The 12859-nt window shown below is 35.9% G+C and overlaps 1 protein-coding gene across 1 annotated transcript in view; it reads right to left on the bottom strand.

Moving 5' to 3' along the window:
* The window catches only part of COL14A1 (collagen type XIV alpha 1 chain), a 243649-nt gene that overhangs the window by 215697 nt on the left and 15093 nt on the right, over positions 1-12859 (bottom strand). The window contains exon 2 of the mRNA XM_003256159.3: positions 5609-5733. Within this exon, the coding sequence (XP_003256207.1) occupies positions 5609-5696 (88 nt within the window). The 5' untranslated portion in view covers positions 5697-5733. The remainder of the gene's footprint in view (positions 1-5608; positions 5734-12859) is intronic.

Below are 12859 nucleotides of genomic sequence, written 5' to 3'. Positions count from 1 at the left end.
TTGAGACCAGCCTGACCAACATGGTGAAACCCCATCTCTACTAAAAACACAAAATTAGCCAGGTGTGGTGGCACACGCCTGTGGTCCCAGCTACTCGGGAGGTTGAGACAGGAGAATTAATTGAATCCAGGAGGCAGAGAATGCAGGGAGCCGAGATCAGGCTACCGCACTCCAGCCTGGACGAGACAGAGTGAGACTCCATCTCAAAAAAAAAAAAAAGAAGAAGAAGTCACTCTTCATTGAGCTAGATGAGTGAAGAATTTACTACTCCACAAACTGAAATCAGTATGAAATCAGATGAAAGCATCTGAAATCAGTAAGCACTGAAAGACACAATCTTAAGAACAGATTTTCTTTCTATTTGTCCTTTACTATCTCTAAGTAGAGAATGCTAGCCATGCAGAATAAAAACATTAGCTTCCTGTTCTCAACGTGACATGAATGGAAGAAAGAGTTTACATTTCTCTGGCTAATGAGAAAGCACAAATTTATCATAAGAATAACTTTTTTCCAATGGAAGAGGAAGGTGCCTGAACCTAACATTTGGATGAACAGAAAACTGTTACTATTTTTCTTAGTCATCAACCTGAGAAGAAAATTTATTAATAGATAGGTTATTATTATGGAAGAAAATTAAAAGTAAGAATTTTTAAATATTAAAAATATATGCAAGTTTCTGAGTAAAATCAAGTCAGTGGACTAGTAAATGTCATTGCCCTAGTTTTTGCATGAATGAGCTGCTGAAAGAAAGCTGTCTGGGGAACCATCAAGTGGAAAAGTACAAATAGGATGGAGACTTCAATCTAGGAAATTCCAAGAGAGTCAATGATTCCATTAGCACTCCAGGTGTGTTGACATCTCAAAACAGCAAACAATATTCAGGATTCCTAGGTTAAAAATTATTAAATTTTCTATCCATGCTACTATTCTTTAAATGTCATCTGAGTTTATAGCCCTCAACATCTCTTAGTCAATAGACTAAGATTTGGCTTCCAAATCTCCAGTAGAAAATGAGGGCAACGTGGACCATGTTCGGGTAATCTGGATGGTGTTCTAGAACCAAGAGTGGCATCGGCTTCCATTCAATTGCTCAAGAAAACAAAGTGTAAAACTGTTGAAGCATATGCAACAACCAAATCCATCAATACTCAACTCTTTTATTAATTTACAAATGATTCAACTGTCTATAGTCCCATTACAACTGCTAGCCAAAAGCAATATCATTATTACCTTTTATCAACAGACCACATCTATTGCCTATAGAAGCATAAATACCCTCACGGTCATTAAAAGGAGATCTTGGTTAAACATAACATTCACATTTTCTTTAGGTTCTTGCCTTTAGGGTAAAAAATATTGAAAAGAAGAAATGCTAGTTAAAAAAGAAAGAGACCTGAGGTCACAGCTGTGGATTTCAAAGTTAGCTTTTTTCCCCCTTTTAGAAGGCACTGGGACTGGAGCCAAAGCAAGGGCAGCAGGATTGACAGAAACGCTTTAAGTGCCATGGAGGAATAATTGCTCTTATCTCATAGAACAAAACTTTGTGTACATGTTATACCAGACCCATGATTTTCTGTTTGCAAGCACAAAGGAAGTACTTTTTTAAAAAACATATACTTAACTTCCATTAATAATTATAAATGCTTGCATGAACTTGACTCAAAAATTAATTTATGTCAGTTCAAATCCTAATCTTTTAAAAAAGACAAACATCAAGTGTAAAGTTTGATTTCCAGCACACACCAAGAGCCCAGAAGAAACCAGCAGACTCATCCTTTGCATGGTGAAGTATAAAAGATGAGACTGCACATGAGATTAAGCCTGATATAAGATCTGTGAATATATAAACATCATCCCAAAGGGAGACTGAGGGTGAAGACTGAGGAGCGGCTACCCATTATCTTCCACTCCGCTGCAGGGTTAGGCTTGTTACTGAAAGTGTAGGCGCATTTTTGTTCTGCTGTGCTGTGTTGTGCATTGTTTGTGAAGGAAGATTTTCTTTAAGCTCAAAGAATACCACTGCAATCATTCCCATAGAGGCTCATAGGCAGGAGAGAAATGTTTATCTCATGCCATTGAAGCCTCACTATCATCAAGCATTTAGGAAATTCTATTTCATAATCTATTTATTAAAGAGTTGACTTTTGGCTGTCCCTTTCTTCCTTCCTTTCTTCTCATCTGAATTTGAACGCTTACGGTTTTGTCAAGTGACAATCTACGTAAAGATACTTATTTTAATAAAATATTCACATTTGTTTATTAAAACACTAGTTTTTACACAGGGACACTGAAATGGACATCTTGTATTCTTCCCTACCCATAATCGCATCTCCTCTTCCTTATATGACAGCATCTTGGTTTTCTTCCAAGGAAGAACACTGCCTCCCCCACTGCACAGGGCCAGCCATCCTTCTCTGGCTAAAGGCTGGGAAAATCACTCAAACCAGGTCAAGCAGACTCTCCCAAGAATCTGAAACTTGACTCCAGTGATGCAAGGATGGAAAATAGCTCCAGTCATTCCAATGACATGCCCTAAGGAAAATGGTCACTGGTTTCTACAGACTCTATCCCAGAGGGTTTCCCAGATTCCTATCCTTTTCAAAGCTTGATTATTTACTTTGATTATATGAGCTACTGCATTACCTACTGGTGAATACATTTTTGCTTAGTTGACCAGAGAAAATTTATTTTATTTGCAACCAAAAATTTCTGGCTGATAAAGATAATGCAGCATGAATCACACTGAGAGTTTTTACCTTTTTAAAACATATTTTAGGATGCTAAGTTGATAGGGCAACCAATTATATTTATTTTTAAAAGATTTTTAAACAGCAGAGAAGTATTTGGCTATTCAAGTAATCTAAAAACAAAAAAATTCTTTTTTGATTATTGGTGGGGTGCAGTGGCTCACGTCTGTAATTCCAGCACTTTGGGAGGCCAAAGCAGGCAGATTCGTTGAGCCCAGGAGTTTGAGACCAGCCTGGGCAACATGGCAAAAACCCATCTCTAAAAAGTATATACAAAAATCAGTTGAGCATGGTTGCATGGGCCTATGGTCCCAGCTACACAGGAGGCTGAGGTAGGAAGATCACTTGAGCCCAGGACGTGGAGGCCATGATCGCACCACTGCACTCCAGCCTGGGCAACATAGCAAGACTCTGGCTCAACAAATAAAATAAAATACAAAAACTTTAGCTTTTTATGTTAGTCATTTTTTTCAGTTAAATGTACTGCCTAAATGTTGTATAAATCAGAGCAATTAAATTTTGAGAGACTTTTACTGTAGGATATGCTACAAGGATTTTTTTTAATGTGGTTTAGAACCTCGTATGTTGTAATTTCATGATCCATTATAAAGATGCTGAAAACAGCTGTAAGGAAAATATTCTCAACTTTTCTAATGTGTTTGGCTACTAACAGCAAGAAATATGTGTCAACGTGTGAACACAGAGGTCTTTATAAAGTTAAAGTAGCCCCTATGCGAAGTCTCCAATTTTCTATGCGTTGAGGTTTTTAAAACGACAGTTATATTACCTTCAGTGGCTCCTTCCTGTAACCGTCCAAAACAAACATCGCTAGAATCAGGTACATATTTACTGTGAAATTTCTAAGAAAGTGTGGATCCCATCACTCTGTTATTGCTGTACGCATTTTTCTCCTACAGCCATCACATTACTTTTTCTGTATTCTAGTTCATTTAACAACTTGTCTTGAAAAGAAGATGCTGGAATAATCCAGGTTTAAACAGTTATTTGAGCCAATGTAGGTTCACAGGTCCTGGAGAGGGAACATTTTTCATAAAATATTCCATGGAGAAACTAAATGGTAAAGCACATTCTGTGGATTAGCAATTAAGGAGCAAGAATTAATTTCCCGTATGTCTTTTTTTTTTTTTTTTTTTTTTGTCTATCCAATAGACAGCATCCTTGAAAGTATCCCGTAAGAGCTATATATGATCAGTTATTCCACAAATGACCACTTCTGAATTATGCTAGACTGAGATAGCAACTCTGGAGGGCTTAGCAACTTGCCCGCCCTTTGTTTCTAAGGATCTGTGTCTTGTATCCTGGAGTCTAGAAGACAAGTGATCTAGAATTTCCTAATTGCCATAGCTGAAAGCATTATTTCATCAACATAAATAACATAAGCAGAATGTGTCTACCAAACAATTTGCTGTGTGTTCAGTGAAGTAGTTGGAAATACAGTTCCTTAACTCCAGGTGTATAATAGCAATTTGTGGATGCAAAAAGACAAGTTCCATTCTTTTCCAAACAGGTATGCCTCCCTTAAAGGAAACAGTGTGTGGTGATTGATCTTTTCTACAACCCTCAATGCCAAACATTAGACATTAGCAATTCCTAAAATCACTTTATCACACTTACAATTCCTTGCTCAGCTGATAAATAATATTTCATCACCAACACTTCAGTCTCTGTAGATTCCTGTGTTTGTCTAATAATATCACTTTGCACAGTTGTGCATATTTACTTCAGAAGTTATCACATTTTTTTCACATAAATATTTTTGGCTTTGTGGGACACACAGTCTCTGTCATGACTATTTAATTCTATCACTGTAGCATGAAAGAAGCCACAGACAACATGTAAACAAATTTGCATGACTGTGTTCCAGTAAAACTTTATTTATAAAAATAGGCAGTGGGCCAGATTTGGCCCACAGGTAGCAGTTTTTCAACCCCAGACTTACTTTATAAAAATGAATGGAAATCAAAAATAAAAGTTCCAATCCCAGAAATGCAGAGTAGATTTTACAAATTACGTTTAATTAAAACAAAGCTAGAAATCATTAGGAATGCTTGAAATGGCATATTGGCAGGCTCTGTCAGGCCCTTATAACATTCAGACTGTGTGCTGAGTTTTTAAGAAAAGGAGCAAAATCAAGGACCAGGTATGAAATGATAGAAATATCCTGTACATTGTGTAAGAGACAAGACATGATTAGGATACATACACTCACATTACAGCTCTTTATTAACAGAGCTGTAAAAATAGGGCTCTATTCACAAAGTAATTTAATTAATAGAGCATTATTAATATAACTGATATTGTAACATAAAAATTTGACTTTCACTGATTAAACTTGCACAGGCTTTTCAGAAGCACTTTAAGAATAGGCCAGGCATGGTGGCTCGCACCTGTAATCCCAGCACTTCAAGAGGCCAAGGCGGGCAGATCACGAGATCAGGAGTTCAAGAGCAGCCTGGCCAATATGGTGAAACCCTGTTTCTACTAAAAATACAAAAATTATCCGGGCATGGTGGCTCATGCCTGTAGTCCCAGCTACTTGGGAGGCTGAGGCAGGAAAATTGCTTGAACCTGAGAGGCAGAGGTTGCAATGAGCCAAGATCACACCTGGGCTACAGAGCAAGACTCCGTCTCAAAAAAAAAAAAAAAAAAAGAATGACCTATTTAACCAATTGCCACAAAATCACTATGCTCAGTCACTGATGAGGTTGTAATCCTCATCAAACAGTTAGTAAAACCCAGTAAAAGCCAACATATTGTTAGGATAAATAAAATAAAAATGATAATCAGAAATAAGAAGGCTAGAGTCCCAGACCCTAATGATTCTCAAAGTTTTCAATTACCTTGACCTTGGACGATGGTGCAGAAATAAACAATTGCCAAAAAAGGTGGAAGCAACCAGTACCGCATCTTGCACTGGAAAATCTTCATTTTATTTTCTGCTTTTTACATGGGGTGTAGCAGCCACCTAGAAACAGAGAGAACAGGGACATTTTTGAAAAGGCTGAAAATAAAATATATGTAATCATTTAGGACAGGCAAATAAGCCAACATGGATTAGTATTGTCAGGAAGTAATTAATTCCCTAGAGCATCATGCATTTCACTCTAAAATACAAACTGACGAGGAAAAGACTTTTTAGAAGATGCTGTAAATGGAGAGAATGACTTGAAATATTTGGGAGAGAACTTCAGAATGTACTTTGTGACTCTTCTCTATGGACATAAATTGCATAGTGAATTTCCCAAGTGGATAAATTTCATAATTTTACCTGAAATTAGCATCATCATCAATCCCAATGTCCTTGCCAATAATATGTTCCTCCCATATTTGTCACATAAAGTTCACATAAACTCTTGTTGCCTTATATTGCCTACAAAGAACAAATATATATGACCTTTCTACTGGTGATCCAAGAGAATTTGAAAAACCACTTTGTACTCAGACTTCCCCTCATTGAGTTGAATAACCCCTAATCCTTTCATCTTTTCTCATAGTTCTTCTTTTTCCTAACATAAGTGAATCTAAAACTCTTCCAAATTGTTCATTTTCATTGGGATATCAATGAAAGAAGAGCTACAAGCAAAAGAGAGAAAGGAAGATAAATGGAAGACAAGAAAATGAAGAAGAAAAAAGAAAGGGTATAATTATTATGTATCCATAATAATTAATAATAAAATTTTTAACATTAAAAAACTTTTAGAAAAAGAAGGGAAAGAAAGGGAAAGGAAAGAAGGAGGGAGAAAGGGAGAAAGGCAGAAATGGAGGGGAAAAAAACAATGAATGTTCTGTATTAATTTAAAAGACCATTCTACAAATTGTAGATTACAATTCTATTACTAGGTCATTACAGAGGAGAAATTCTGAAATCCTTCCCTCAGAGATTAAGAAAATATCTCCAAAGTTTTCTTCTACCCAGGGCATATTTTTAAATTCATTTGTTCATTTATATATTCATTCATTCATTTCCCAGTATTATCCCACAAAGGATCTGAAGCAACTAAATAATAAATGAACATAATGGATCAGATAACGGTGCCATATTTCACATGTAAAATACAGGACTATAGTTAAATTTTAATTTGAGATAAACAGCAAATAATTTTTAATGTTAGTATGTTCTATGCAATAGTTGAAAAACACTATTTTTTAAAAAATCATTGTTTATCTGGAATTAAAATTTAACTGAGTGTCATATATTTGGTCCAGCAATCCTAGTATAAGGGGAAATTTTGGTGATAAAACAGTAAAGTAATGAGTTAAATGAGCACAGAGAAAATGTATCTGGTCCTGTATGGTTGGTAAAGGTAACCATGAATTTGGCTTAAAAATTTATGAATTAGCAGCTAAGCAAGAAGGAAGCATAATAAGCTTTAAAGCTTACTACATTTTTAGATTAACTAAAACATATTCTTTCAGGAGATGCATAGCTTTTTCTGATACCGAAAGCTGAGTAGAATTTTTCCCATGGTTCACACCAAAAAGTCATCTTACTTTATTCACCATAAAATGTATTGAGCCTTTGCAGTATGTAAAGACTACTTCAAGTACACATATAAATTCCTTTACTCCTCATAGCAACTCTTTGAAGTACGTACAATTCTAATACATAGTTACAGATGGACAATAAGGCACAGAGAAGTTGCCCAAGTCACAAAGCTAGTGAGTTCAGGAGCCAGGATTTTAACCACATAGACATGATCAGACATGGTAGAAGCATCTTAGGAAAGCATTTCTACAAGATCGGGCTTCACATCACTTTCTTTCCACTTTAAAAATACCTTGTTCTGCTTACAAAAACAAAGAGTTTTAATAGTGAAAAATTCAGACTCCAACAAAGTACAACAAAAAGAATATATCTTTTGTTATTTTTTCTTGTTCAAGTGTATTCTGATGACAGTAAATGCCCTTTTACAAAATATATATATAGCGGTATCATAACTTATTTACCTACCTTTATTTGGAAATACAGGTTGTTTCCAAATTTCGTTTATACATATAACACCACAATGAACATCCTAATTCACATCTCTTTTAATATAGATTTATTTATTTTGGCTAAATTTCCAATTGTGGAACTGCTAGGCAAAACAAGATGCATTGTTTGTTTGTTTGTTTGTTTTGAGACAGAGTCTCACTCTTGTACCCAGGGCTGGACTGCAATGGCACGATCTCTGCTCACTGCAACCTTTGCCTCCTGGGTTCAAGCGATTCTCCTGCCTCAGCCTCCCAAGTAGCTGGGATTACAGGCACGTGCCACTATGCCTGGCTAATTTTTGCATTTTTAGTAGAGACGGGATTTCACCATGTTGCCCATGCTGGTCTCAAACTCCTGACCTCAGGTGATCCACCCGCCTTGGCCTCCCAAAGTGCTGGGATTACAGGCCTGAGCCACCTCACACAGCCCAAGATGCATGTTTTTAAGGTTTTTCAAATATAGGTACACAATGCTCTACAGAAAATAACACTGATTTCCACTTCCACCTGCATCTCATATAAGCACCAGGTCACATCACTTCCACCATCACAGAGGTTGTTTTCAATATATTCTGATTTTACAGGTAAAATGGGATTGGCATCTTAATCAGATTTTTCATAACCAGTAAAATGTGACATTTGGTGTTTGTTGGCTATTTAAATTTTTTAAACAAAATACCTGTTCATGATCTTTACCCATTTTCTTATTGATCTACAATAACTCTTTATATGTTAATTTTAACTCATATATACTTGGTATCTTTCCAGTTTGTTTTTTGCCTAACAATTTCATTTATTGGGTTAAGATTTTTTTTTTAAGTTCAGAAATCTGACTTGATCTTTTTTTTTTATGGTTTCTAATTCAGTGTCATGGGTAAAATGGCCTTTGTTACCCCAAAGTATATTTCTAGTTAACTTTTTAGTTCCTATTATTAATGGACTCTTTCCAACACTGTTATCTGATAGATTCGTTTTTAATATAGAAAAGATATTGATTTTATATATTAATGGACCACCATTCTGAATTCTTGCTACCTTTATATTTTTTCAGTTTAATCTCTTGGATTTTCCAAATTGACAACTGCATTGTGTGCAACCAATGTGTTTTTTCTTACCGTATAGGGTAGTAGTTTAAAAACAATTATTTTACTAGGGATGCCTGAAATATTTTACCATTAAGAATATTAATGGTAGTTGAGTTCAGATATGTTATGTTAAACTTTTAAAACTTCTTGTCTTTTTACTAAGAATATTTTTTCAATCAAGAATGGATGCTGAACCTTGCCTTTATGACAATTCATTCATTGCAATGCCCATATTTCATCTTGACCTCTCAGTGTAATTAACATATTTTGATATGTCTAGTATTAATCTATCTTTGCAATATAGAAATAATTCGTACCTATTAATGGCAATTATTGCTTTTTTTAAACATTAATGTAATTATAATGGCTTTGGCTTTCAGGCCAAGCCATTTTCAAACAGAGATAGTAATGACATATCATTCTTTAAATAAGATTCCATTAATAATGATACTACATTTGAGCTACTGTTTTTTTATATTCTTGAAGAAGAGAGACAGCTCAAGATTGTTTCTGTCCAACTCCTAAGAAACCAATCAAGTGCAAACACTCCTTGTTATATGCTGATCACTTATCAAAATGTGTTAAGCTTTAAATTCCTATAATTTTCTCTACTATAGATATATGTCTCCAATGGCAACAATAAAAACACATCAATTGAAGTTACCTAATTGCAAATCAAAACTAGGTATGACTGATTATGGGACTCAAAAGAATATTAATTCTTCTTGAGGAATAAGAATGAGAATACTATTCTAGGTGTCATTTACCCCCAAATGGAAGAGTATGAGTATTTTAAAAATTATAATTATAATGATATTTTAAGTCACATTACATTTATCTAGTATCTCCATACTATTACCATTTCAAGATCTTTGATAATGGAATGTCCGGATAAAATTCCCACCATGACAGGGATTATACCTAGCAGAGTACAAGCTATCTCTTAGTTTACAAAGCTTGGAAACTCTGACCCCCCTCGAATGCTTTAAAAAATACTCCATATTGCTCATTTAAATCCCAAGGTTTTTTGTTTTTTGAGACGGAGTCTCGCTCTATCGCCCAGGCGGAGTGCAGTGGTGCGATCTCGGCCCACTGCAACCTCTGCCTCCTGGGTTCAAGCAATTCTCCTGCCTCAGCCTCCTAAGTAGCTAGGATTACAGGCATGTGCCACCACGCCTGGCCAATTTTTGTTTTGTTTTTTTTTTTTTTTTTTTAGCAGAGACAGGGTTTCACCATGTTGGCCAGGCTGGTCCCAAACTCCTGACCTTGTGATCCGCTCACCTCTGCCTCCCAAAGTGCTGGGTTTACAGGTGTGAGCCACCATGCCCGGCCAATCCCAAGTATTTTTAAATTGCTGTTATGCTACTTCCCCCAGTCCTGGATGCTGTTCTTTTGAGAGATACTGCACTAGTCTGTTCTTTGAAACAACATCTATAATCTGGTAAGGCATATGCCAATCAGGCTTTAGACTGGAGCTAGGCCTGAAGATTTTCAAACAATCCTGTTTGCATCCTTTCAGTCTGGAGAAAGGAAAAACTGTATCAAGTGGGATGTTGGGTTCTATAACTCCTATAATCACTCAATTCTGTGAATAGAATGAGTGGGGTAGATTAATATAGCTTTCAGGTAGTAGCTTTAAGTGCAAAAGCCTCTGATGAATGCAGCAAAGCATAGTTACATAAACTTTCAAAGTAATATGACTCACATAGTTAAATCTCTGATACTTGGGTTTTATTTCAATATAATATGGTATATCTAAAGGAATAAATTAACTATATTTCCTTCAAGCAACCATTCATAAAAAAATTTTTGACAACTAAGCTTTTTTTAAATATCCAATCACAGTCTAATATACAATTCTTTCCTGTTGCCAATAAAAGGGAGTTCCATATACTTTGATCATTATACAAATATTCAAGTTAAGGTCCTGCAATAAAAATTAAAGAATGTACTAATTTGTGCTTAGGGTCCAAAATATATCTTCCCCTACCGGTCTACCACCAAAATGCTAATTAGTAAAGAATGTTTTCTTAGACTAACAAATTCACATACTGGAAATTCCTTAAAATTCCTAATGGAATAGGCAATACGTTCAGTGTATATGCTAAAAGAATAGTCAACATATTAAGTGACTACCATCTACATAGCATTATAGCTTGGATTAATTTGTCAGAACACAGAAGACATTGGGAAAATGGTTAGTAAATGTTGATGAAATACAGGAGGAAAAGCCCCAGGGTATACATAAAACCCTAACCCTACAAAGTCAAGTAAAACAAGATCAGTGGATTATCCAAACGAGTATAAGCAGCTCTTCTGTAGACAGAAGGCATGAGTGCAGGGGAATTTGAAAAGATATGGCAGCAGGCTTCAGCCCTATCAAATCAAAACATTCAGTAAATCTGCCAGTCACACAGATAGCTGTCCACCACACCCAAAGAAACACATTGCAGCAGATCACTCAGCTCCAATGAAATATTCTAAGATTTCCTTCTCCAAACATTATAACCAGAGGTTTCAATCAGAACAAAGCAAGGAAAGGAGAGGTAAAAAACAGGCCACATTTGTCTTTTTGGAGAAAAAAAAAATTTCCTTTTCAGATCAGGAGATTTACATTAGATATCCCTGGCCAGGTGTGGTAGCTCACACCTGTAATCCTAGAATTTGGGGAGGCCAAGGCAGGAAGATCGCTTGAGCCCAAGAGTTTGAGACCAGCCTGAGCAACTCAGTGAGACTCTAACTCTGCAAAAAAAACCTAAAAATTAAATTAAAAAATGTTAAACGATATCCCATAATACTGTTTTAATGTAGGAGAAAAAGGTCCCTTTCTCCTGTGTTAAAGAGGACCTTTTTCTCTTGTGAAAGGCCACAATCAAATAGCCTTTCTCTGTTCTCATCAAAGCAGTTCCTGCATCCAAGTGCTTTGAAGCAATACTTAACATGTAATATTGGAGGTTAATCTGCATCTCATGTACTTTTTAACTAACTAAAATGCTATGCTAGTCTTGGCAACTTTTTTTGGAAACTGGGCATTATTTATATGGAAAAAGCATTGTAACCATAGCTTGTCTTTAAAATTCTTTTTTTCTTTTCTTTTTTTTTTTTTTTTTGAGACAGGGTCTGCTTCTGTCACCCAAGCTGGGCTGCAGTGGTGAGATTATGGCTCATAACAGCCTCAATCTGCTGGACTCAAGTGATTCTCCCACCTCAGCCTTCCAAGTAGCTGGACTATAGGCATGTGCCACCACACCTTGCTGATTTTTAAAAAATTTTTTGTAGAAATGTGGTCTCCCCATCTTGTGCAGGCTAGTCTCGAACTCCTGGGCTCAAGCAACTCCCGCGTCTCAGACTCTCAAAATACTGGGATTATAGGCATGAGCCACTGTGCCCAGCATAAATTCTTCTTTAGTTTTTGTTTATTTTAAGTTAGGATGAGCAATACCACATTGGGAGAAGTGAAATTTCAGTTTTCCCAAGCTTTTCTGCCAAGTCCCCAAACTTTTGGACAGTGAAGTAAGGGCAAGTAAAATCTCAATCCTATTAAAATGCCATGAGATATTTTAACATTTACCAAAATGTCAAAGCCTAATTTGTTAAAACTTTGCCCCAAAGCCTGCACAAAACAAATAACTCTGCCTTGATTTTTTGCTCTTGTTTAAAAACATCATGTTAGAAATGGCTACTTAGTTCTCTGTTCAGAACGTATAAGCCAAATTTATGGAAAGTTGATAATGTTTAATACAAGTGCTCTTAAAACACTGTCATAATTTTACAATCAGTAACATAAAACTAGGCCCACTAGTGCTAATTTGCCCTCCCATTCATATGTTTGTTTTATTTAATCACTTTTGTCCAGATAAGTTTAATAATGAGCAAAGGCTCAAAGTATAAGCATTAAGCAATGCTTACAGGCATCCACAAAATCCCCAGACTAACATACAACCAATTTTATCAAAATTCCTTAAATATTTATCCTAACATTTTCGTAAACCACACACACTCACTCTGTCTCTCTCATGCCGAGATTTGTAC

Source organism: Nomascus leucogenys, chromosome 16, assembly GCF_006542625.1.
Source record: "Nomascus leucogenys isolate Asia chromosome 16, Asia_NLE_v1, whole genome shotgun sequence".
Classification (NCBI taxonomy): domain Eukaryota; kingdom Metazoa; phylum Chordata; class Mammalia; order Primates; family Hylobatidae; genus Nomascus; species Nomascus leucogenys.
Note: the sequence above shows the minus strand (reverse complement) of the source record. Positions and strands in the feature narration are given on the sequence as shown.